This window comes from Lepisma saccharinum, chromosome 27 (assembly GCF_977018435.1).
Source record: "Lepisma saccharinum chromosome 27, izLepSacc3.1, whole genome shotgun sequence".
Taxonomy (NCBI): Eukaryota; Metazoa; Arthropoda; class Insecta; order Zygentoma; family Lepismatidae; genus Lepisma; species Lepisma saccharinum.
The window spans coordinates 4,835,886-4,860,676 of NC_139255.1; the positions used below are offsets into that span (position 1 = coordinate 4,835,886).

The window sequence follows — 24,791 nt, forward strand, 5'->3', positions numbered from 1 at the left end:
GTTGTGACGTGACCACCACCTTTGTTATCATGCACATTAGCGCCGCCATGTGGCTGAAGTCTGTAAACCTCCACTCACTCAAAACTTACAACCTTTCTGCTTGTATTACAACAAGCTGCTCGGAGACATGTACATTAACCTCTAGTATATAACGGTTTACTTTTCTGAAATCTCAAATGGATGACCTGGTATTTACATAACTTTATCGTTTTGTATTTGAGCAGCTGTCAATTAAACCTTGATAACTGATATTCAAAAGTGAGTACAGTGTGCTCCGTTTGCTTCACAGTCTCCTGTTGCTGATGTTCTTTCAGTAGCCGGTCGAGGGAGAAATTTACGGGAACATTTGGCTAACCCATAAGCGATAATATGATGGCCACAATTTAAGGGTCGACTGGACCTGTGTCAGTGGTAAGGGTGAATTGTCAAATTTTCCTCTCCATTCGAGAAACTGCTGTGATATTCCAAAATATGAAAAATTACATACACTTAGAATTCGTCCCAGAGCATTGACGTGAATTGTTTACTTTCACTGTTATGCAAGATGCTGCAAATAGCTGTTGCGTAGCTCACACCACATTTCCCCACTCCATTCTTCGCAGCGACATTGGTTCGCAGTGTTGCAACCTGGAGGGATCGGAATGGTCTGAGGATTTTCAACGAAATTTGTATTCACTTTTTCCTGGCCTGTTTTCTACCTGTTGATGTACAGAATGTCAGCTTAACTTTCGCCAACTACTCTTTTCCTTCTTTTAAAACTAGAACTCCCCGATGGTGCAGTGGTAGCATCGTCACCTTGTAATCAAGGGATCCCGGGTTCGATTCCCGGTGGAGGCACATAGTGGTTCGGATCCCACTTTAAACTGTACATCCAGTCCCGATTAGCCTTACTGTGCATAAAGTGGGTTTAAAACAACAAATCAATCCAATCCAATTCTTTTAAAACTTGAGAAACCATCCATTTAGATACTCCTTCTGATTTTGCAAATATGTTGCAACATTGTAAACAATTTCTCTGGCCTGCCCTCTAAGGGGCTTTCCAGAGCAGATTGTGATATTCGTTGGACCCTGCACGATTTGATTTTTGCATTTCAAAAATATGCAGCCAAGAGTAAAGAGCAAGAACATTTCAGTGCTTTAGAAAAGAACACAGGCAAATGTGTTATCAGATTGCCTTCTCGTAGTGATTGCTGTACGATAAACAAAAGAACCCCCACCCCACTCGGCTTAAAAGAAAAAAACAGGCCACTGCTCTATGTTGCATTCAGAAAATGAAGTCATTTGCCCAGTAGTTTCTCTTCGTTATAAACCTTAACGCACGTGCGCAATACTACAGTTTACGATCCGTGCTCCACATGCATTTTCAAAGACTGGATTAAATCAAATGAACCACTGATAAACTGATATGAGCCGGCACAGACAATCTACACAGTAAAAATAGTTTGTCATATTTGTTTTAGCTTAATTTTGCTGAGTTGGCACCACTCGTAGTCTCAAGGCCAGACCAGTACGTAGAAGAGTGGTGGGGAGGATGACGTAATAGGAAGCGCTCCGCAGCGATCTGCGCATATCGGGACTTAACTTGTCAGGCTATATCAATAGTTTAATAGACTTTCATAATCGCAAAATTATTGATAATATCTAGATAACAGCGAAAGCAAACTACACGAAAATTCACGTCAATGCTCTCAAAGAAATTCTAAGATTATGTAATTTTTCATATTTTGGAATATCACAGCGGTTTCTTGAATGATGAGGAAAATTTGAAAAATATTGCCCTTATGGCTGACAAAGGTCCAGTCAAGCCTTAACTTTGGCCTACCTCGTGGTTAGCACAGCACACTACGATGCCAGGGGTCCCAGGTTCAAGTCCTGCCCTGGGCATTTATAAGTGTCCCTGCATCAATTTCAGCATATCGTCACTTATCCTCATTGTCGCAATTATCAAAAGTGACAGAAAAGCACTCACAGAAGTTAACTTGGGTTTCTCTCAGTTCCGTTCTTCTAAGAGTTATCAAGCGTCATTTCCAAGTGGTTCATTTAATTCCTTGTAGCTACCTTTTCATGCTATAGTATTAGATTTGACTAATACATGCAGTCTAACTCCCCTAACTAATTTCTACATATTTTAAAGGAGTAGGTGATGTAGCGACCCGGCCTAAGGGGTATTGTGTACTCAATACACGTCCATCTCACAAATACAACAGAGGCAATATTGTGAATGAGTCTTTTTATTAAAAATATTTTCATGTGAGTGCGAAAGTCACACCTTACCAATGGAAATGTTCTGTAACTTACTAACTGTTTCTAGTTAGTATCCCCCTGATCTGTCCCAAATAGCAGCATCATAGATATAGTGCATGACACTAAACTTCCTCCATTCAAGTAATGTTAAGGTGCATCCTCACTTTGCCGGTTAGCAAGGCCAATCAGCGAAGCTGGAAATCAACGGATGTCCCCATAGCACTGCGGTGTGAAAATGTCCATCAATGGTTTAACACCTAGTTTACAGCATACATGAAATACGAGGGCTGCTCAGAAAGTTCTAAGAATCTGATAGAAAGAAACACAATATCAGAGTGATTGAGGTTTTATTTTTCAACATAATCTCCTTGAAGGTTAATGCACTTCTGCCAACGGCCTTCCAATGCCTTGACACCAGCAGAAGATGTGTATTTGTCCAGGTCTGCAAAATTGCCTGTCACTGTGGAGATGACTTCTGCATTAAACTGAAATTTCTTACCACCAAAGAATTTCTTCAGGTTTGGGAACAGGTGGAAGTCACGATCAGGAGAGTATGGGGGGTGGGGTAGCACCAGGAAGCGAAGTTCGTCAAGTTTCCGGCCTGTGACCATGGCTGAATGTGCGGGCACGGTACCCATTTCGCCGAAAGCTTCCTCATGCCCAATTCTTCAGTGAGAATGTGGTGTACTCGGTCCACTGAGATGCCCACTTCATGAGCTATCTCCCACACTTTCAATCTTCGGTCAGCCTTTACAATATCATGGACTTTATCGATTGTTTCTGGTGTGATGGTGGTTGGCAGACGTCCACTGCAGGAGTTATCTTCAACGCTGTCCAGTCCAAGCTTGAACGGTGTCGTCCATTTGCTAACTGTGGCAAATAATGGGGCAGAGCCTCCCAACACTGTGTCCAATTCAGCTTTGATGGCTGTCGCATTTAATCCCTTCTTCACCAGAAACTTGATGACCACACAAACTTCCTTTTGTTCCATCCTGTCTCGTCACTTGCACTTTTGCTCCTTCACGTTCCTATGGAAACCAGACTATTGGAAGAGTATCATTGAAATTCTCCCTGCACGTTCCGAAAAGATGTGGCATTCTAATGCACGTGCTTTTGTTCCGATTGCAATGCCATCTCTGATGGATTCTTAGAACTTTCCGAACAACCCTCGTACTCCATGAAAATGTATCACGAAGAAGATGAGCTTTTAGCAGCAGCTTCTGTAATTGTTATTGCTAGCGCTATCAAGCGTCCCTGGTGATTTTGGATTCATTCGAGTCTGAAAAGTTGAAATAAGTAAATCAGAAGTGATTAATCAAACATTTTATGTTGGATTTTGTAGACACTTTAAACTCAAGTACATATGTGACACAGATTTCAAAAACTTTTTCCACATGATAAGTTGTGACTTTGAAATTTTTCATTCAACTTCTTCTTTAGAAGTTCCAATTGAAACTGCAATTTCCCATAGCATCACTGTACATTTCTATTAATGGGTTTATCCACTCTCAAAAGTTCAACACTAAAACAAGGTCAAACCTTCTCAACCTGTGTAGACACTCTCGACTCATCCCCTCACTTCTCGTGTCGGCACGACTTCGTTTGAAGTAGACCGCTACTAGTCAGCCTGGAAACTGCATGCCGATTGTCCAGTCGGCACGGGCTCGGCTTTGCCAGCCGGCATAGTGGAGATGCACCTTTAGAGAACAAACCTTTTATAACCTGCAAGATGTGTGTGTGCATTGGTAATGAGATGCTCAGTTCCCTGTTCTCTTCACTGTGACACTTGAATGGACTCGATATATGTTTCTTAACATTTTGCATTTGCAGCAGGGTTTAAGTATTTGCTCTGTGAAAAATAACATTTGTCTCAGTTAATGAAACATATAGTCTTCCCTTGTAGAAAAAAGTATAACGATGGAAATGAATAGTTTTAGAACATCAGTGTGCATTTGTATCTTTACCAGTCATCCTGAAAAAGAAAGCTTATAATATCAGCTCTATGTTTGTTTCTGAAGGTGCATAGCAGCACTAAGTTCTAGTTATGTTAAGCATTATGTTAAGTTTTTTTTCTTCACATTATTATTTATTGTTATTTTAAAGTTTGCTTTGAGTGTCAAAGTGCATGGCTCAGCTTTGAATTGTAAAATTGCATTTCATTTAGCATAACAATGCTGTAGTATTAGTTAAATGTTCATTATTGTTATTTTATTAAGGCACTTTGTTTTTCCTAAGTGTATAAAAGCATAACAATGCAGTAGTACATTAGTTAAATGTTCAATAGTGTTATTTTATTAAGGCATTTTTTTCCTAAATCTATAAAAGCAGTTTCATTTAAAATAATATTCAAAAGCAATACCAGGATTAGTATTTTTGAACTAAAAAACATTAATCACTTTCCAAAATTATTGTAAATGTAACTTCATTAAAATAGGAAATACAGATATGCTTCTCTTTCAGTCTTGCTTTTGGCAGATAGAAAATAATGCCAAAGGATCTTCCATATATCACCTCAACAAAAATACTGATCTTTATTGTTAATTTAGTTCATTTGTGTCTTAATCTTATGCTATTATATAATTTCTTATCTACTAGTATGCTACTTAAATAATTGTGATTTATTGCTGTCCCCCTCCCATCTTAAAAATTTCGGGTGGGAGCACATTTCAGTGGTTGCAACATGACTTTAAATTGTGGATCCACATCCAATTAAAGGGCCTTCCTGATGGTAGCGCCGTCACCTTTTAATGAAGGGGTCCTGGGTTCGATACCCTGTGGAGACACATAGTGGTTTGGATCCCACTTTAAACTGTAGGTCCAGTCCTGATTAGCCTTACTGTGCATAAAGTGGACTTAAAACACTAAATCAATCAATCAATCACTACCAATTAAAATATTTGTGCATAAAGTAGTGTTGTAGCAAACTTTTGTTTTGAAACTTTCTCTTCCCCATTATCAAGGGGCAGAAGAAATGTATAAGAAAATCAAATGTTCTGTACTATCACAGTGACTAGTGAAATAACATTCAACCAGTAACCAAAAGTGGTTGGGCCAACATACTAAAAATGGTTGGCCAAGCATAAGAACATACCATTATGCAACAGTAATTTTTGCCATGGTTCCAAGGTTGGCCCAACGAGTGGTTTTTACGTTGGGCCAACATATGGTTTTACGTTGGACAAATATACTGAAAGCTAAAGTATACATAGGTTTGTGTTCTGATTAGGGCTGAGCCAATACCACTTTGAACCGATACTGATACTCTCACTGATACCCACCGATACGAATACTTGTATAATTCCAAATTTAAAATAACAAAGGTTATATATATGTGTGTGTGTGTTTGTGGGTAATTATTATTATTACATTTTATACATACCTATGCATTCCTGATGAGGGGCAATGAATAAATTAACCCACCATTCGATGCTCTGTTGTAACGATGCATCTCAACTTTACATTTTTTTCTTTTAAGTGACAATCAATCAGATGTTTCAAATATTAGAGAAATATTAAGTGAAGCTAAGAGCAAGGCAATCGTGTGGTCGTCGTCTTCCTCTCCCCCAATGTTCAAAAATGAGATCATGCCTCTTCAACCTCCTCTAAAACTAAGGGATCCCTCTTCCCAAACTAACATTAAATCATCCATAAACACAAGAATAATTGGCAATTTAGCAGCCCCGGACACGACATCTAAAGCAGGAGTAACAGTAAAGCTGTAATGTGAAACCAATCTAGTCTTTTTTTTGTCCTTTCACAAAGAGAATAATAATTAATAAACAAAATGTAAGGGAAGAATGAAAACTTCCCAGTATCTTGCTTCTATATCAGGCGATTGACTTCAGTACAGTGATATTCCGAAGTGACATTGCTTTCGATATACTTTCGGCACATGATTTCTAAGAAAAATTAAATGCATAGTTCTATTGCTTGGCGTGGGAGGAAATCCAAACCCATCACTACACTTTCCAGAAACTAACTGCCGTCATCTGTCATCCAAAGATAATTATTTCCCTGCCACGTTCCTTGTGCCGAAATATGCCTGCTGAAACCCAGTCGGGACAAACAAAAGTCTAAAGTTGGAAACGAAAGGGGGATTAGCCCAGTTATTTGAATTTCCAGGAGAATGCTATGTACTATGTCTGAAACACGTCCACCACTTTCATGGACGATGGCCTTTTTGACTGCAGGAGGTCATTAAAGAGAGAGATGTCTGCAAACGCCAAGGAAATTGGAAGGATTACACACAGGTGCCTCGTAGGCTTTCAAGACCTCATTGGGGTTAGTGTTACACGAGACAGCATCTGTACAAACAAAGTCTGGTAGACTTCGAAGAGAACTAAACAGAAGCAGCGAACTCCTATGGGGATAATTTCACATTATGCTTGATTTGCAAGATACTTGACCGCGAGTCTTATCTGCGTACAGATCGTTGTGTCACGCACTTGCTGTTCCCACAAACTTGAGTACAGGTTCATTTAACAAATTCACAAGTATTTTTCATTTTTTCAAAAGCAAAGGTAAGTTGGAAAAGGTTAACAAAACTTTGAAAGGAAAAACAATGGTTCTGGCTGCGCCTCTAGCGACTCAAAAACAATGGTATCAGCTAGCATTGGTGCAAAAATATCAACTGATACTGATACACCGGTATCAGCTCAGCCCTAGTTCTGATACATATATATTGTGAGGCAAAATGTAAACAATAGTACAAATTTTTTGTGAAAATAGAAAAAATACTCAGCACTTTCTCAGTCAAATGGTATCACAGTTTTCAAGGCACCATACCTTCAAGTGGTAGCACAAAAAACTTCTAGAATTTACTTGTTTTCCATCTTTCGTGGAGTTTAGTCTGCACATAACATTGTTTAACCACCTTCAGAAGAAAACCTGTAAGAATGTTCTTGTGCTACTACAGCTAAAGAGACAAACAGTTATCAATTCCCAAAACATCTTTCATCCATGGCAGCTGACAAAGGCCTGGTGAGTGACTGCAAGTTAAAAATAGCTTCTACTTTCATTAAAATTATATAATTTTTCCAGTATATGCTGTTACTAAAATATGTCACTGTTACATGTCACATATTTTACACTTTAGAATTTACAGCATACTCTTGAAAGTTGTCTTAACATGAGAAAGTTGTTTATAAAACTGATTATACTCACTTTTCCATGATTGGGCAAACATTGGACCACCGTTGGCCCAACGTAAGATCAACATCAATTTGTCAACCAATGTAAAGCCAACCTTTCCCACGTAAAAACTGATGTTGGCCCAACTTGGGATTTTATGTCTTTCCTTTTTTTTCTGGCTGAGAATCATTAGGAAATTTTGTATTTAGGTTTATTTTCCTGTCACACACACATATGCACAGACTTTCACTTTATTGTACACTTCCCTCAGCTTGTTTCAGTCTTCTGTTATGAATAATATTCTTCATATTGAGAGTTTGAAACTTGGTTCAGTATTCCTCGTATTGTGTGTGAAACATTTTCTTAAACCCTGTTGGATAATGCAATAATTTGGCATGTGATGTTTAGATTGTATGAATGTTTAATGTTTCTGTGTAAACATTGTTTCATGGATAGGTATTTGATATTTTACAATAGCAGGGATGACATTTCTCTCTCGAATATTGTAAGTCTACATACTTACGACGAATTATGTTATTTTGAGCAAGTCAAGAGTGAATACTATATTGTACCTCGGTTCTACATAATACTTACGTCTGTAGTATGTACAATACTAATGGTTATTAGTCAAATGAAAGTGAGCCAAGCCAATGTTTTAAGTGGAAAAGCAAGTACATGTATTCTTATACAGTACAGAAAGAGAATTTTATACACCTTCAGAGTAGTTAGACATATGCACCTCGAGCATCAACCTGTGTAATTGTGTCTGGTGTTATGGTGCGATGGCTTCGTCCAGGTCTTCAGTCATTTCTGCAATTGAGACACTGTAGTGTCACAATGGCTGATGACATCCACTGATAGCTATTTTGCAGACATGAAGAAATAAATCTCATGTTGTGATTAAAAATGTCACCCCACCATGCCGGTCCTCTTCTAAAGCAACGGACTGGTGTTTAACACGCACCAACTCCAGAGCAGCTGTGACTTGCTGTGCGACCATGCACAGAATGAAAGCAGAAAGCACAGGGCGTGCTGCAGCCTTCCCACCTAATGCCACGTGACAGGACAAAACCATTCGCTCCAGGGGAAGATTAGCTCACGTTCAGTTGACTCAACCTCATATGTCCAGTCAAAGTAGTTACTGTTTTCCCACATAGAGATTATAAACTTTATTTAAACTTTCTCTCATAATAATAATGTAATTAAGAATTTATATGGATATGATTACTTTTAAATTCACCTCAATAATAGTCATCACTATGAATTCACTCTTTGTTTCGCTAAAAAATAAAATTTGTTGACACAGCATCGTGAGGACAATAGTCTTTTTCATGAAAGTTTGTGATCAATTCAAAGTCAAGTTAAAGTACCAGCTAACTGTAGACCAGGCGAACGAGAAACGGGATTGCGTAATGGGCGACTGGAGTTACCCGCTTTCTCTGCTTCACTCTGTCAGCGTAGCAAACTTTTGAAAAGGGTAATACCGTACGCACATGGCAAATTTTGATAAGCTGTACATTTAGCGTACGGACTAAGGTCTGGACCTTACATCAGTACATGCCATGAAATGTCTGTACATGCACGCTACGCTTTCAACACTTGATTTCCCTCCTCCTCCTCTGTTGCTCTGCACAGCCCTGCTCTACAGTTAGCTGGGATAGGGTATAGTCATTGTCATAAAAGATGTTGGTCTTTCTTTGATTCATTCATTGATTAATTTGGTTTATTTTCCTTTGCTTTTATGCCAGTTTTGACTAATTGTGAAGATGATGATGAGTGATGAAATGATGGGATTGATGAAGGGACACTCACAAAGAACACCCATGGTGGGATTCGAACCCAGGACCTCTGGTGATAACCATACCGCCATGGAGGTCGGATGCAATGGTCTTTTGTCAACTAGAAAGAATTGCTTGTAGACTTCAGTCTTGAGAGACAAGAGGTTTAGAATTGTTGTCTGACTTCATTCACTGACCACACATCACAAATAAAAAGCTGCTTCAAAACACTCTCAGCTGCTGGACACATAGCATATGTTTACAAAATTTATAACGTATGTTTACAAAATTTCAAGAGCACATAGAGCTTCGCCTGGGATACAACCCAGGATCACTGACTTCAGTGGTGAGAGTGCTAATGTCAGGGTTCTGGATGACCACACCCCAGGAAAATTTGGGAAGTTCAACAAAGCCCCATACTACGTAATAAGTTTTGCCTGAATAGTCACTATTAGTATTATTAGGCGAATGTAACTTTCCATTGAACCATAGCCCAGTGCAGCTTACAAGGTGGCTTTTAAGGCTGGAGCCTCACTGAAGTCCAAAGAAGAGAGTAAATTTGTCTTTAATCCATCTAATTCCCAAAACAGTATTTTGAAATACCTGTGTATGTATGTTTGTACCAATGGTTTTTAAAAATGTATAAAGCAAAGAAAAATCATAACCGAATGGTTGACTATGGAACGCCTCAACAATGAACTGACTGTGAAGCAGCACTAAAGTAAAGTATTATATTTTTAGTCTTGTCTTCCTTTTAATAATGACATCAAAATAATCTCTTACCTTAAATTGCTACATGATTTTGCAATATACTTACGTATGTCATGCAGCCATAACTTCAATTAATTCTTGTCGACAATAAATACAGCTCTTTTTAAAAACAAATATGAGTCGAGGTAGTCCGGTTGGTAGGGCGTCTGACTGCCAACCAGGTTTGATTCCGAGGTCAGAATTTCCCAGCCTTGTCCCTGCATAAAGTGGCTCTGAGGCTCACCCAGCCTCAAATCAATGGGTACCTGGGGTGAGTAAAGGCAGCTGGTGCATGATGCTGATCACATCACCTCCAAAAATGGCCTACATTGAGAATGTGTGGGGCCTTACCCCAACATCCCCTAAATGTTCCTTCATGGCAGGGTGCTATGTGCATGGGGATCTTTATCTTTTAAAACTAATAGCACATAGTGGTTCAGCTCCCATTTTAAATTGTAGGTCCAGTTCCAATTCAAAGAAACAAATAGTCATGCTTATGTAACTAAAAAGAAGTTTTGTTGCTAATCAAGGGGTACGCCTCACTTTGGCATACCCCCTCCCCCCAAGGGTTGCACCCCAGACAGTCATCCAGCCCTTAAACCGTACCTGCAAGCTTTTCTTTTACACAACAGATGAATATCAATTGTTCACTCATAAATTCTTGAATATGGTTTAGAAAAGACATATTAGCTAATTGTTGCATGAATGTAATATTTGTAAAACGTTAATTCTTTCTAAGTACTTACATTTAAGTGTTCACGTGTGAATTTCTAGAATACTATTTTTAAAATACTACATTGAATAAATTCTGTTGTTATGAAGAAGGTAGTTCTGCAAGATTTTCTGAGTTTTATAGATTTATTTCCATGCTCTTTATTGATATTAGCTCACACATCTTGGGAAATTGTTCTAGAACTCACCTGTTCAATAACCTGAGAGAATTTATTCATCACTCATCAACAGCTCTGCAACATATTGCACATTGTTACTGTGCTTGTTACAAACTAATTACAGAACAGGTGTGGTCATAATTTGGGAATGAATAGTTGGAGATCATGTGTAATTAAGGTTATAGCCTGCTTTCAGGAGATGAACTTCAATAATGGCATCATATATGACTGTGATACAATTCTGTTATTTACTTACACTCTTATAAACCAAAGAGCATAATCTGCGTATGTGGTTTTCTAGGGAAGTTTTGTAGTTCATTTCTCTCAGTGTTTGAATGTAATGAGTTACTCTGCAGCCATTTCCTTGCGAGGCAGAGAGATAGGGAGAAGTGTGGCAGGCGACGCTAGTGGAGATGCCGACATTTTCGACCAGTAACGTCCCGCTTATTTTTATGGACATATCTTGAGCATGCAGACATTTATATTATATTGCAAAACGAGCACTAACACGAGTCTGTTTTCACGTTAAGTGTCATACATAAAATTTCTTTGTTGTAACGTGAACTTTGCGGCTGGCATTTCAACCGCCTCACTCAAAAACAGAGGCGCAAGCACGATTTTTTTTCGGGGGGGGGGAGTACCAGGACAAATGTGCCAATAATAATAATAATAAAAAATAATATTTAGTATTATTATTATTATAACATTATTATTAGTAGTAGCAGTAGTGGTGTCAAAGATGTTATTATCCTTGTAACGCAAAAGAGGGGTAGAAGTCTGTGTTAAAGAATTTGTGTTCAAACAAACGATTTGAATTATTTGTTCAACACGTTCAATTTCACATTAATAATGGAAAACAAGCACACAAACTATTCTTGAAAGGCAGAAAATGCATGATAAATGCATTCCGAATTTCTTTTTTTTACATTAACGTGTATACTATTCATGTACTATGTATGTACACATGTGCAACATGCAGCAACGTAAAATAAAAAATACATATGCAATGTGTCAACAATAAATTGTGTATGTATTCAAAGTGTCTTTAATACATATAGACAACATATATTTGGTTTAGGAATTAATTCGTGCAGTTGTTATGCATACATTGAAGCTGTAGTTCAAACACAAAATACATAAATACTAGGTCGTTCAAGTCAGTCGGGGACTTTTTTTTTTAAAAAAATAGAAGAACAAATTTCAAAGTGTGGTAACTGGATTTATTTTTCCACATAACCTCCTGCTACAGTTATACACTTATCCCAGCGTTTAACTAACGCCTGGAATGCTTCCGCATAGAAGGATTTATCATTACGGCGGAACCATTGTAGGAGAGCATTCTTCACTTCATCATCAGTGTTGAAATGTTTTCCTCCAAGGAATTCCTTCAGGGGTCCAAACAGGTGAAAATCACTTGGCGCTAAGTCAGGACTATAGGGGGTGTGTGGTAATATCTCCCAGCCGATTTCCTGGAATGTTTGGAATGTGTGTTGAGCGGTATGCGGTCGTGCATTGTCTTGCAAAAAGAGAACACCCTTTGTGATGAAACCCGGACGTTTCTTCCATAAACTCTTATGCACATCACGCAGAACACGGCAGTAATACTCACTGTTGATAGTGACACCATGGGGTAAAAAATCAACGTGAATAATCCCCTGTTTATCCCAAAAGACACTTGCCATCACTTTACCAGCAGACGCAACTGTTCGAAATTTCTTGGGAGGTGGTGATTCCGTATGCTTCCACTGCATCGATGCTCTTTTGGATTCTGGAGTGAAATGGTGAACCCATGTTTCATCACATGTCATGATGCGATTCAGAAAATCCTGGCCTTCCATGTCATAGCGGTCCTTGAGTTCTCTGCAGACTTCAACTCTTCTGTGTCGGTCAAAAGCGGACAGCTGCTTTGGGACCCACCGTGCACTCACTTTTCGGAACAACAAATGATCATGAATTATTGTGTTCACTGTTCCTAACGACAGATTACACACCCTTGCAATTTCACGACAGGTTATGCGACGATTGTCCAGGATCAGCTGCTCCACGCGCTGAATGTTTCCAGGAATGATTGCCGTGGGCTGTGATCCACCACGACCGGGATCGTCAGTAATAGAGATACGGCCATCTTTGAAGCGCTTACACCATTCAAATGTATTACTGCGACAGAGTGTCTCATCACCGTACTGAGCCTGAAGTCTTCTGTAAATTTCTGCAGGTTTTCTGTCCTCGTTCACTAAAAACTTCATCACAACATGCTGTTCCATGTAGACATTCACACTGTTGTCCACCATCTTAAATAACGATCTATGCAGAAACGCAGGAAATGAGCGCCGCCTACCAGTAACCGCACACAGTTGCCAGTTCCTACTGCATACAAAACCTCCAGCCTAGGCGTCTATTTAAACCTAGAAAAAAAAAAGTCCCCGATTGACTTGAACGGCCCACGTACCTTAAGTAAAATATTGTCCATCGCGAGCCACCACTTTCGCCCATCTGTCAGGCAAGTTACGGATTCCGTGGTGAAAGAAGTCCTCATCCTTTGAAGCGATCCAGTCAGAGACCCATTTTTCGATATCTTCTGAAGAAGTGAACCGCTGTCCAATCAAATCGTTATTCATGCAATCGAACAAGTAGTAGTCCGAAGGAGCAACGTCTGGTGAATACGGCGGGTGGGGTAAAACTTCCCATCCGACATTTTCTAAATAGGTTTTGACCAGTTTTGCGACATGTGGAGAGCGTTATCATGTTGAAAAATAAGTTTATCATGTCTGTTCTCCCATTCTGGTCGTTTCCTGGCCAGAGCTTGCTTCAAATGCATTAATTGTCGTCGATAACGTTCTCCATTAATAGTTTCACCCCGTTGCAGCAGCTCATAGTACACCACACCTTTCATATCCCACCATATGCACAGCATAACCTTTGCACAGTGAATATCTCGTTTCGGTTGTGATGGACCTGGTTCACCTGGCTTCACCCAGGCCTTTTTTCGTTTCGAGTTCCCGTAATGGATCCACTTCTCATCGTCAGTAACAATGCGATGCAAAAACCCCTTTCTTTTCTGTCTTTGAAGCAGCAATTCGCAAATGGTTTTTCGTCTTTCAACGTCCCTGTCTTTCAATTCATGTGGAACCCAATGTGACATCTTTTGAATCATTCCCATGGCTTTGAGGCGTTTGAAAACTGTTGTTTGATCAACGCCTAATACTTCTGCAAGTTCTTCCTGCATTTGACACGAATCCTGATCGAGCAATGCTCTCAATTCTTCGTCTTCAAATTTTTTTTAGCTGTCCAGGTCGCTCTTGGTTTTCCAGGCCGAAATCACCACTTCTAAACCGTGCAAACCACTTCTGACACGTTCGCTCAGCTAGCGCATGGTCACCATACACTTCCACCAAAATACGATGACTTTCGGTAGCACATTTCTGCATGTTAAAGTAATGAAGCAGAACACCCCGCAAAAACACTTTATCTGGCACGAACTGCGCCATGTTCAGTTGACTATAAAATGCTGTTGTTGACGCGTCAATCAACTGCCCTCTACTACGAACGATGCGCGCTGACAGGAGTTTTCAATGCATGTGTGGATATATGGAACTGTGGGACGATACGCTCGTTACGCCATCTCTTGTCCAGGCGCACGAATTAATTCCTAGACCAAATATTATTTAAATACATTACACAATGAATTCATCCAGCTCATAATAAACCAACAGCAAAAATTATATAAATTGTCTCTGAAATGTGCATGCTGCCTTCCCTCAAAACAATTGTTTATGCATTTAAGACAAAATCAATTAAGGGAAGTGTTATTTCTCTCTCTGGCAAAGTACAATGTAGTACAGAAAACAACCACAGATTGCGAGCGAAGCGAGCAAGAAAATTATTAGATTCAATTTTTCTTGCAGACTGAAATCAATTGATTTAATAGGGAGCAAATAATTTAACGGGTGCACCATGCATTCTGTCTTTTCTAATTTTTCTCATTTACATCGTTTGTCACTCAGGGCCGACTCCCGCCCCATAGCTCTGAACTTGATAAGAGTAAGAAAACCAGGAATTGCGAGCAAAAAATGTTTCCTTAAAATTTGTAATTTGAGGTGGTAATTGCTCCCTGCAGGTACTCTTGGCTGTCAATGTTTGCCCCCTAGAACTCATATCAGTCCAAGGTTAGGGGGGGGGGGGCAATGTTGTTGCACCACTACAGTACACACAACACACACACACTGCAATTACACAAAGAAGTAGCACAGCAAGTAACCAAGAACCACACTCTTTCACACAGTACGAAATTAACACGCTCTTGGTTTAAGGTCTGTTCCTCACTCCATTCGCAGCTCTGTCCAGGGCACCTGTAGTTGCGAAGGAAAGAGCAACTCAAGCTCGGAGCTTTCAGATTGCAAACAGTGCTCACGAAAACCATTGACTTTTAACGGTTTAGTCTGCAACATAATCTTGATACAGTGTTGCACATTCGAAACCTCCAAACGATTCCGAGCAAAGCAAAACGCTTTCGAGGGTAAACTTAAGCAGGACGTTACTGGTCGAATATGTCGGCATCTCCGCCAGTGCCGCCCACCACACTTCTCCCTATCTCTCGGCCTCGCAAGGAAATGGACGCACGGTACTTTTTGAGTAACACTAAATGTAACTCATTACTGTCTAAAACAAGGAATTGTAAGTGTTAAAAAGTAAAATTGTACTTTTTGAGGTAACATGCAACAAAATTAACTGTTATTTTTAGAACACTAAATACTGACCAAGGTAAAATTTATTGCAAAATAAGACCTACAAAGTGTGGGGCGTTAACCCCACACCCCCTATGTGCCTTCATGGCATGGTGCTAAGCACAGGGGAGCACTTTACTTTTTAAAGACCTACAAACATTGTGAATCTTTGTCTGAAGAAAACCCTGTTAGATGGAAACAATATATTTATAGTGTCTTAGCCGGCTCCTGTGGCAGAGTGGTTAGGACATCGCACTGCGACGCCAGGGGTCCCAGGTCATAGTAATTTAAGTTAATTATTATAAGGATGTTGAAGGAACATAATAATTTCAGACTAAAGTAGTGTTTTTTTAGGCAGCATCACTATTATGGGGGGAAAATACGCCTCCTTGGCCCCCCTCGCCTGGAAAAAAATACCTTACTTGCCCCTCCCTGGAAAAAACCTGCTGACGTCCATGAATGTTGGTGAAAAATATATAATTACTTGATCAAGTAGTTATTAGAATAAGACATCTGTTGAATGCATACCAATATATTTAGCTTACTATTATAATAACTTTTTTGTACTTGTATATTGAATGATGTCAACATAAAAGTAACCAAACATAAGAATGATCTGTGATTGGGAAATGCTTGAAATATGAAGATATAGGTTTGGAAAATAGATTGTAAGAAATAAATCAGAGTACAATTTTTAACCATAATCTCAAGGTAATAACTTTTGAATTTTGTATAAGTCTAAATGCATTGGATAGATAACTGCATTAAGTCAGATAATTTTTTATCCAAACTTTTCTCATGAAGTAAATTATATATTTTTTAATATCTTTGAAAATATACAATTCATGATTATGTCTTTAGCAGTTGTTTTCAGATATATATATATATATATATATATATATATATATATATATATATATATATATATATATATATATATATATATATATATATATATATATGATTCATCTGTTCTTGTAAATTAAGCAGAATGAAGAAAATGCTCAATTTCAACATGTTAATATCAAGTGTTATATACTGATCTAAATATATTTTTTTCTTTTAGCTTGATGAGTACCATGACCTACCACCAGGTGCCATGGATGATGATGATGGAAACGATACCACAAGGCCCATAGGCAAAACTTTTAAAATGGAGGTTTTAGACTGCTGATAAATGTGATAGTTAACAGCCATGAATACTGGTACAATACTCGAGCACTCTAGCATAGCTGAGTGCTTTTCATGCTAGTAGCATTCAATTCAGAAAAAAATCAGTTTTCTGATACGGAAATAGCAAAACTTATTGCCTCAATTGTGCCATAAATTATCAGTTTAACTATGAGTGGTTACATTACTATAAGGCGGAAAAGAAACAAAAAAGCGATCATGTTCGATGATGCGTCACTGCTTTCATAGGCATAGAAAGTAAAGCGCATAAGCAAAAGACTGGGAATTAGCACGTTATCAAGGAGTAGACATTTTATTATTTACAGTATGTAGCAATACTGTGATGTTATCAAAAAAAAATGAAAAGGTTGTATTTACTGTAAATAACATTTTGTATCTGATATATTTAGTGTGGGACATTGTCTTGCTATAGAGTAATTCCATTCCTGTATAGTGTTGATAACTTGCCTCACATTTGCCTGTAGAACTGAACTAGTTTGTGAATAGTTTTTCTCTGCAGCAGATTGTACCGAATAATACTGAAGTACTGCAAGCATTGGAAGGTAATCCTAAAATTCTGACTGCTTATGTAGCAAACTAAAGTTGTTGAATTTTTCAAATCACTTGTTCATTAATTTTCAAAGTATCTTGTTATGTAATTATGCTTTCTTCATTAGATAGTGTAAAAACAACCTGCTGTAACACACCGTTGTGTTTTTGTTTGTGCATCATAAAATTTCAACAGTAGAAACGTGCCAAGTTGGTGTCATTTGATAATATTTATGTATGTACTGTATGTACTCTACGATCACATTTGCTATTGTAAGTCTTATGCAATGTTGTGTCTTAGGCAGCTGGAGATGTTTGAAATATCTTCAGCTCCCACTTGTTTGTGATACTACAGTGCCACTTGACACTTATTCAACGACTTGTACAGTAAGTGTAACTTTTGTTTGTTTGTTTGTTGCATGACAGGATTCAGGCCACAGTTCCACAAACATTCGATTCTCTTCTGCAGTGTTTGTTTGAAATTGAGCGCAAATATAATTTTGACAGCTGAAAACATAAAACTGCTCTGATCACTCTACATGCAGCCTATATTTCCATCTCTGAGACTGTACGTTCAACATCACTATAACATCTGGTTTGGAAAAATAATTGAAAAATATCTTAAAGTTGAAGTCAAAGTATTGATAAATTTTACTAATTGTTTTTATTATTCAGAACATATCCTGAAAGTACATCTGCTTTCGTTGAGCTAAGTAGGTAGATGTGTAAACGTGTATCACGGGGGAAAATGCAGGGAATATTCCAATAATACTTATAAGTTACATAGAAAAGCAAGATACTTTTTGAGAAGAATTGTTCTTGGGTGTTAAGATATGTACAGTACCTCCAGTATTTTAAGAAAGAAAGAGGGGGAAAAACAGTTCTGCTACAGCAATTTAACATTTATAATTATGTACAGAACACAACATAGAATATGCGAAGATAAATTCATGATTGTTACTCTCAGTGCTTATAATGGTAACAGTTTTGTTGAAAATTTGTTTCTTTTTTAATAACAGGATATTTGGGATCTAACTTTGGCCACATTTTGTTGTGAAAATTTAAGATTATTAACGTTAATAACAATTGGTTTCTGAGAAACAGTGCCTTCTCTCCACTTCATCATGCAATACAATACAATAGTTCTTACAGTTTTGCTCCATACCCTTAAACTTTGTCTAGCAAAAATATTTATTCCTTGCAATTGGTCAAAATGAAAGGACACAAGAAACATTAGAACATGAGAAGCTTGTAAAAGTGAGTTGTAAGATTTTTCGATGCCATCTATGTTTTTAAATATTTCTTTTATTATTTTGAAAAAAAAAGCCTTATTAGCTAAAAGAATATGTTGTGTTACTTAAGTTACAAATATTTTGTTATTTATGAAATTTGCTTTATATCATGTTAAACATCAATCTGAAAATGTAGATATTATGAACAGTGGCAATAGTAATATTATTTGGTAATCTCCTTGTCTTCAGAAAATGTTATTGTATTCTAAGCACATCACATCATGGCCTTCAATTAGTTTCCATACAGTTTTGTCCTGAGGAAGATATAAATCTATATTTCAGTAACCTGACACAAATTTACTGTAAGTTCTGATTTGTTCTATTACTTTCACTGAAATTGTTCATGTTTATTGTGAGACATTTCAGCCAGAATGCATAAGACAAACAATTGAGAATACAGAATGGCTAAAGTCCGCCCGGCTAAAGAATGTACTTGAGGAAACCCAGACTTTTCGCCTCCAGTTCAAGGGGGGAAAAGCAGTGTTGCTACCGGTTGCTACACGCCTCTTCCTGTCAACATTGCCCCTTCGCTCACATTTCAGGGAGAGGCCGGGAATCGGAGACCAATTTGCTTGCTACGCGTTGGCAACCATTAGGCTGCTTCGTGCTTGACTTTGTTGAGGGTGCCACCTGTTTCGAAAATGACCCAAAACGAAAAATTTGGCAATGCAGAATACCACGAGAATTGCCCCTCGCCACGGCAACTGGACAAAGCTGATTGGTTCAGCAGTTCATGTGACCTTCCATGGCTTTCGACAGAAAAGACGAGAATAGAATTTCCAAGTCCATTCTTTGGCTGGAATCCCTGTAGTCATGCTGGAACATAAAATTTTCATTTTAGTGTAAACTTAATTTATATACATATACACTTGCTTTCATTGGTTATGCTTAAACTGAACTGAAACATGTAAAGTACTTTAAATGTTATGCATTTAAAATCAAAAGCAAATGAATATTACTTGTACGATCTTGTAATCTGTTCTACAGTTAACAATGACAAAAAAAAAGTACCCAATAAACATTAAATTTATTGGTTCACCTACAACTCAAACAATTAATAAATGCATGTGCAGTTAGTGCAAACAAAAACATTAAAATATATTCTATGGTATCACATTTCAATATTATGAATGAAAGAAATTCCTAAAACTCTATATTTAATGATACCTGATCTTGCTCATCATATCTTGATATTACTATTCACTGTCTACTCTCTGATAAAAAAAATGTCATTATGTAAGTTTACAATCTGTGTAAATAATATTAACTTGTGTATGTATTCAGTTATTTTAAAGTTGGATGAGACTGGGTATATTTTTTGTAGAGGCGAGGTATGTTGGTAGCAAGTTTTAATTGCTATTATCATCATAAAAATGGATATTGAATCCTATTTGTGATATGAACACACAATTGTTCATGTCACACTGTACTTACTACAAAGAACCATATTGGTTCATACATCTTGTATACTTTATATACAGTACATCATAAAAGATAACAGAAAAAATTAAATATGACATGAACGGAAATTTTGTTATACTATCAAAATTATTGTTCGAATAAAATGCACAATAGAAGTTTGGATCCGCAATTTGATTTCTAATATTCAATTGCCTCAACAACCACAATAATGATGATTACAGGTTTGTTGGGCCAAATCTACCAAAAAATCTGGAATGTGTATATTAAAAATTCTTATGTGATAGATGAAACTGCCTTGGTAATGAGTACTATGTAGCAATGTTTATTCAGTATCAAATATTACATAGAAAACAAAGGGCTGCACCAGTGTAAATAAATTTATAATCTACAAATATTATAATTTAACAGTTGCAAAACAATCTGCTGGGCTTAATATTAATACTCATTTAATAAATCCCTAGCACTTGTTTCCCTAATAGGGAACATTGCATTTATGTATATATCATTTAAATTGTTCCTCATGTTCAATTATTTTTATCATCATTCATTTTTTTAGTTGGAAAATTTACAAAGAAAAGTGTTTTCAGAGTAAAGCTTGTGTTCGTTACAGGCTTATAGTTAAAAATTAAATAGTTATACATATAAATTGGTTCTTTTATATAATCTCAGATATTTTATAATGTTCTTTTATAGGTTTCAGGGTATATTTGATCAGTATAAGTAAACAACTACGAAAAGTGTTAAATTGGCATATGGAAATAAATTACATATTTTTCTATGACAAATCACTGTATTTTGATTCAATTTCTTTTTTTCATTTTGCAAATTGCTTACAGTGTTATTTTCATGATAATTTGATTTAATCATTATAAGTATATTTTAGGTGTAAGTGTGTGGATAAACACACATTTAAATTATTGCTAAATTATATACATATGTGTATATCTGTGTCATTTAAAGCTTTTTAACACTAGAACACTATTGTGTTCCAATATTATAGTGTAACTATGCTACGTAAATTTTACGTACATGAAGGAATCTATTTTTAACACAACCTCTAAAGTCATGAAAACAAAATGACGATTCTTTATGAACATTATTTTGTTTATTTTCCTTATATTGGAATTTTATTCTTCATTTTAAAATGTATAAACGTGGTTTTATTTAACATAGAATATTTTAAGAGAATGTCTTGATTGACAAGCCCGTACGTACATTAAGAATGAAGGCGAAAAGTCCGAACAATGAAAAACAAACAATAATAATATTCATAACGCTGTAAATAAAGAACAAATGTAATTTTAAAGTCTTACAAGAAAATAGTGCAAGCTTCTAAACTTTTGTTTTCAAAATATAACTATCCAAATCGAATTTACGAATGTCAAAATTACTGGAAAAATTTTTCTCGTTTTACTACAGCTACGTAAAATTGATGTGCAGTGCACAACATAACAAACCAAATGAAGACGATCAGCTCTTGCACCCTCCTTACCACAGAATGTCCGAGGCACTGCTAGGCATAGGGGAGAGTGGGTGCGAGGTGGGAAGTAGGGGAGGGATTTGAGTGCAGAGCATACATAAATTTTACGTACGGTAGTGTTCTAGGGTTAAGAACTGCATTTCATGTGAATTGCTTCATTGCTGTTTGTGTTATGGCTATACCATAGTGGTAAGTACTCAGATAATAAATTGAAAATGTTTAAATTATTAACATATTCGAAATAAATCCCAAATGTGCATTTTATTTTATTTTCACACTGGTACCATCGACAACATTTGTAATTTATTTTTCTAAACTCAAGCAAAAAAGCAAAATTTTCATTGTACAAATTGGTGTAAGGTATGTTGTATTGTATCCATAATGTAAAGCATGTTATCAGAAAAGATGAATATTTTTGTACTACAAAAGAATGTATTCAAGCTTGAAGTTTCATTATATTTACATGTACTATGGTGGGAAGTGTTCATTCTCGAAAAAATGTACAGTACTTTACTTTATTTAATTATACCACAAACATGATCATCAGTTAAAACACAGGAAAGAGGATGATATTAGGAAACACTTAGAGTAATGTATTGCTGTGCACATAGTAAAAAAGTAAACACATTTAGCGATACATGGAACTAAATTATATGCTACCACTTAACTTGTAACATTCATACCCATTTTACTGCAAGCCAGTACTTTTTTAAGTTATTGTATTTTGTATGAGAGTATTCAATTTTTTTAATAAAATTCTATCAGCTTCTTTAAATGCAAATTCTCATTGCACTACATACTTTCTAAGCTTTAGTCAGCCAGTTCTTAGTGTTTTTGGAATATTAATCTCATTGAAATTGATTCGATTGTAAAATGGACAGACATTTTAATATTTTATCACATAACAGAGACTGTTTTACATTATAAATTAGAATGTTAATAATGAATTATCTTATAGAAATGTGTTCATTTGATACCTACTCGTGAAATATACAGTGCCGTAAGGTTATAACATGTGTTCTTGTAAAATTTATAAATTTCCAGTCTTAAAAATGGTGCATAAAAGCCCAATTGTTACCGTAACTGATCCAATGTGGGAATAATGTTTAGTACATACAAACTGCTTTTAAATAAAAAAAAAATCATGTATTAACTCCACAGAAAAATAGAATAGAATTGAAAGAGAAACACGACTTCCTTATTCAACTTTGTGTTGTACACAGAGAATGTAAACATGTTATCTCACCCTATTATGTATGTACGTGTTAATAAAAATTTAGACTCTACAAACTTATATGTTTTCATACAACTCATACCAAACATATGTCTGTAGATTTCAGAACCACATCGACTGTGTGTCAAAATGTATGTGAATGAATGAATGGATGATATTCAGCGAACAACTTCCCCCACAATTCATTGTGCAAAATCACGCCCACTGCCATGATTCTGGCAAGCGTTTCAGAGCGTGTTGTAAACACAGTTTATAAGCATTGCGCTTACAGTGTTTGTGGGAGTGATTCAGGCTACAAATATAACAATTATTCTAAATGTAGTCCTTTGCATTTTGTTTAATTTTGTAACAATGACCAAAGTATCTAAAAAGATGTTATTTGCCACAAAACAACACTGTATAAAGGAATGTAACATCTGAAAGACATGCAGGACTAGGGAGCCTGTTTCTCATGGAAATGGAAGTAATCAGGTTATCCCATAATGTAACGCGGCTAATGCTGTCCCCGTATAATCGAAGGATGCAAAATTCGATTCCCGGTGCAGGCACATTTTTAATGATACTAGTCCTTCGGAGTATAAATTAAATTAAAAACACACTTTGTGTTGTGAAAACGATAATTTATAGATATGTTCCGATGTGCAAAATTGTATTTTTTCAAAGGCAGTAATATATCATTCTCACTTTTTGTTTGATTATTGAGACAGATATGCTGAAAAATGTATACAAAATATATGCATACCGCAAACGCATCCCCTGGTTCATAAACAACATTCCAACTTTTTCTTGTCAACATTATTAGAGATCGTACAGCAACCGCACGCGTTACATAGCACCAGGATGGAAAGAGTAGCATAAAATTCATACAACGCTATAGCCACAAACACAGTACTTGCCTTTCAAATACGATTTATATTTCACCCTGGATTGGAAAAATCACGCTATCTTATCAACAGACGAAACTGTATGCAGGTATGATGTTCTCTCGCAATTAATACATAAACAATTGCATACACAACACATTAATTCACCAAATAGAAACTTCATTTGAAAATCTCCAATTATATGCAGCATTGGCTTTGCATTCACGCTTGTTGTTGTTTGCCGGAATGAGTGCCGGACTGCATGCGTTTGAGCCAGATTTCCCACATGCTCTGCGCCGCTAACGTCACATTGAACATCATCCATTAAAACCCTTGTCTGCATCGGCCAGTTTGCACCCTTCAAAGCATATATGAGTAAAATTCTCTTATCTAAAATCCTTACCTTGAAGTTTAAAAAGGTGTGTAAACCCCATCCCCCCTCTCCCCTTGAGTAAGGGTTGTGTATATAAAGTTTGTCATTTTAGTTGACATTTATTTTAAACCTAATTTTGTATTTGTCAATTCGCGATTCAAATTATCCAATGTGCCATCTGGTGAGATATTTAGGAACTACTGTTTGTAGGACACTATGCTGTGTTGAAGGCATTTATAGCATAGGCAGTGTGTGAAAGAGTAACATATACTCTTCAGTTTTTGCCTCTTTAAATCGTTATAGGCCAGAACATTTGAAACGTTTTCATGTGTTTCCATCCCGTGGGACCAGTGATGTGCCGTAGACTATAAGTTTACGTCTACATGCGTTGTCTACACGTAATCTACACGTAGATTACATTGGATTGTAGTTTACATAGACTACGTAGACAATCTAAAGTGCATTGAAATTAATTTTCAAGGGTTTCATGCAAGGAAAGTGACATTTTTAACTATATTGGTTCCTAACGAAATCAAAAGAATCCTACTAACAACAAAATTTCTCTTCTCTTCTATCATCAACTACGGAAGAAGATAAATAGTATGCAAAAAAGACAACAGATGGCAGTCGTGAGGCAAGAGTGGTCTTTTCCCCATAAAACACTATAATATTTCCTATATTAGGTTTCTTCCTAGGTGAGAAATTGTTCAAATTTGGAAGAAAGAGTATGAAAAGTTCCCTTCACACATCAGCAACTGATACGCAGTATAAAATTCTTTTAATTCCACGGCGCCCTTCGCTAAGTTATCACCTTTTGCCATGTTGTTTACATAGATTACGTAATCTACGTGTATAAAATAGTCTACGTGTAGAATGTAGACTAACCTTGTTT

At 36.8% G+C, this 24,791-nt stretch overlaps 1 protein-coding gene across 2 annotated transcripts in view; it reads left to right on the top strand.

Annotated features, from left to right (window-relative positions):
• The window catches only part of LOC145980306 (sodium-dependent neutral amino acid transporter B(0)AT3), a 140,223-nt gene extending 117,504 nt beyond the window's left edge, over window positions 1-22,719 (top strand). For both annotated transcript variants that reach the window (XM_083113328.1, XM_083113329.1), the window contains one exon: window positions 16,583-22,719. In XM_083113328.1, coding sequence (XP_082969454.1) covers window positions 16,583-16,690 — 108 coding nt within the window. In that variant the 3' untranslated portion in view covers window positions 16,691-22,719. The remainder of the gene's footprint in view (window positions 1-16,582) is intronic.
• The last annotated feature ends 2,072 nt before the right edge of the window (window positions 22,720-24,791 follow it).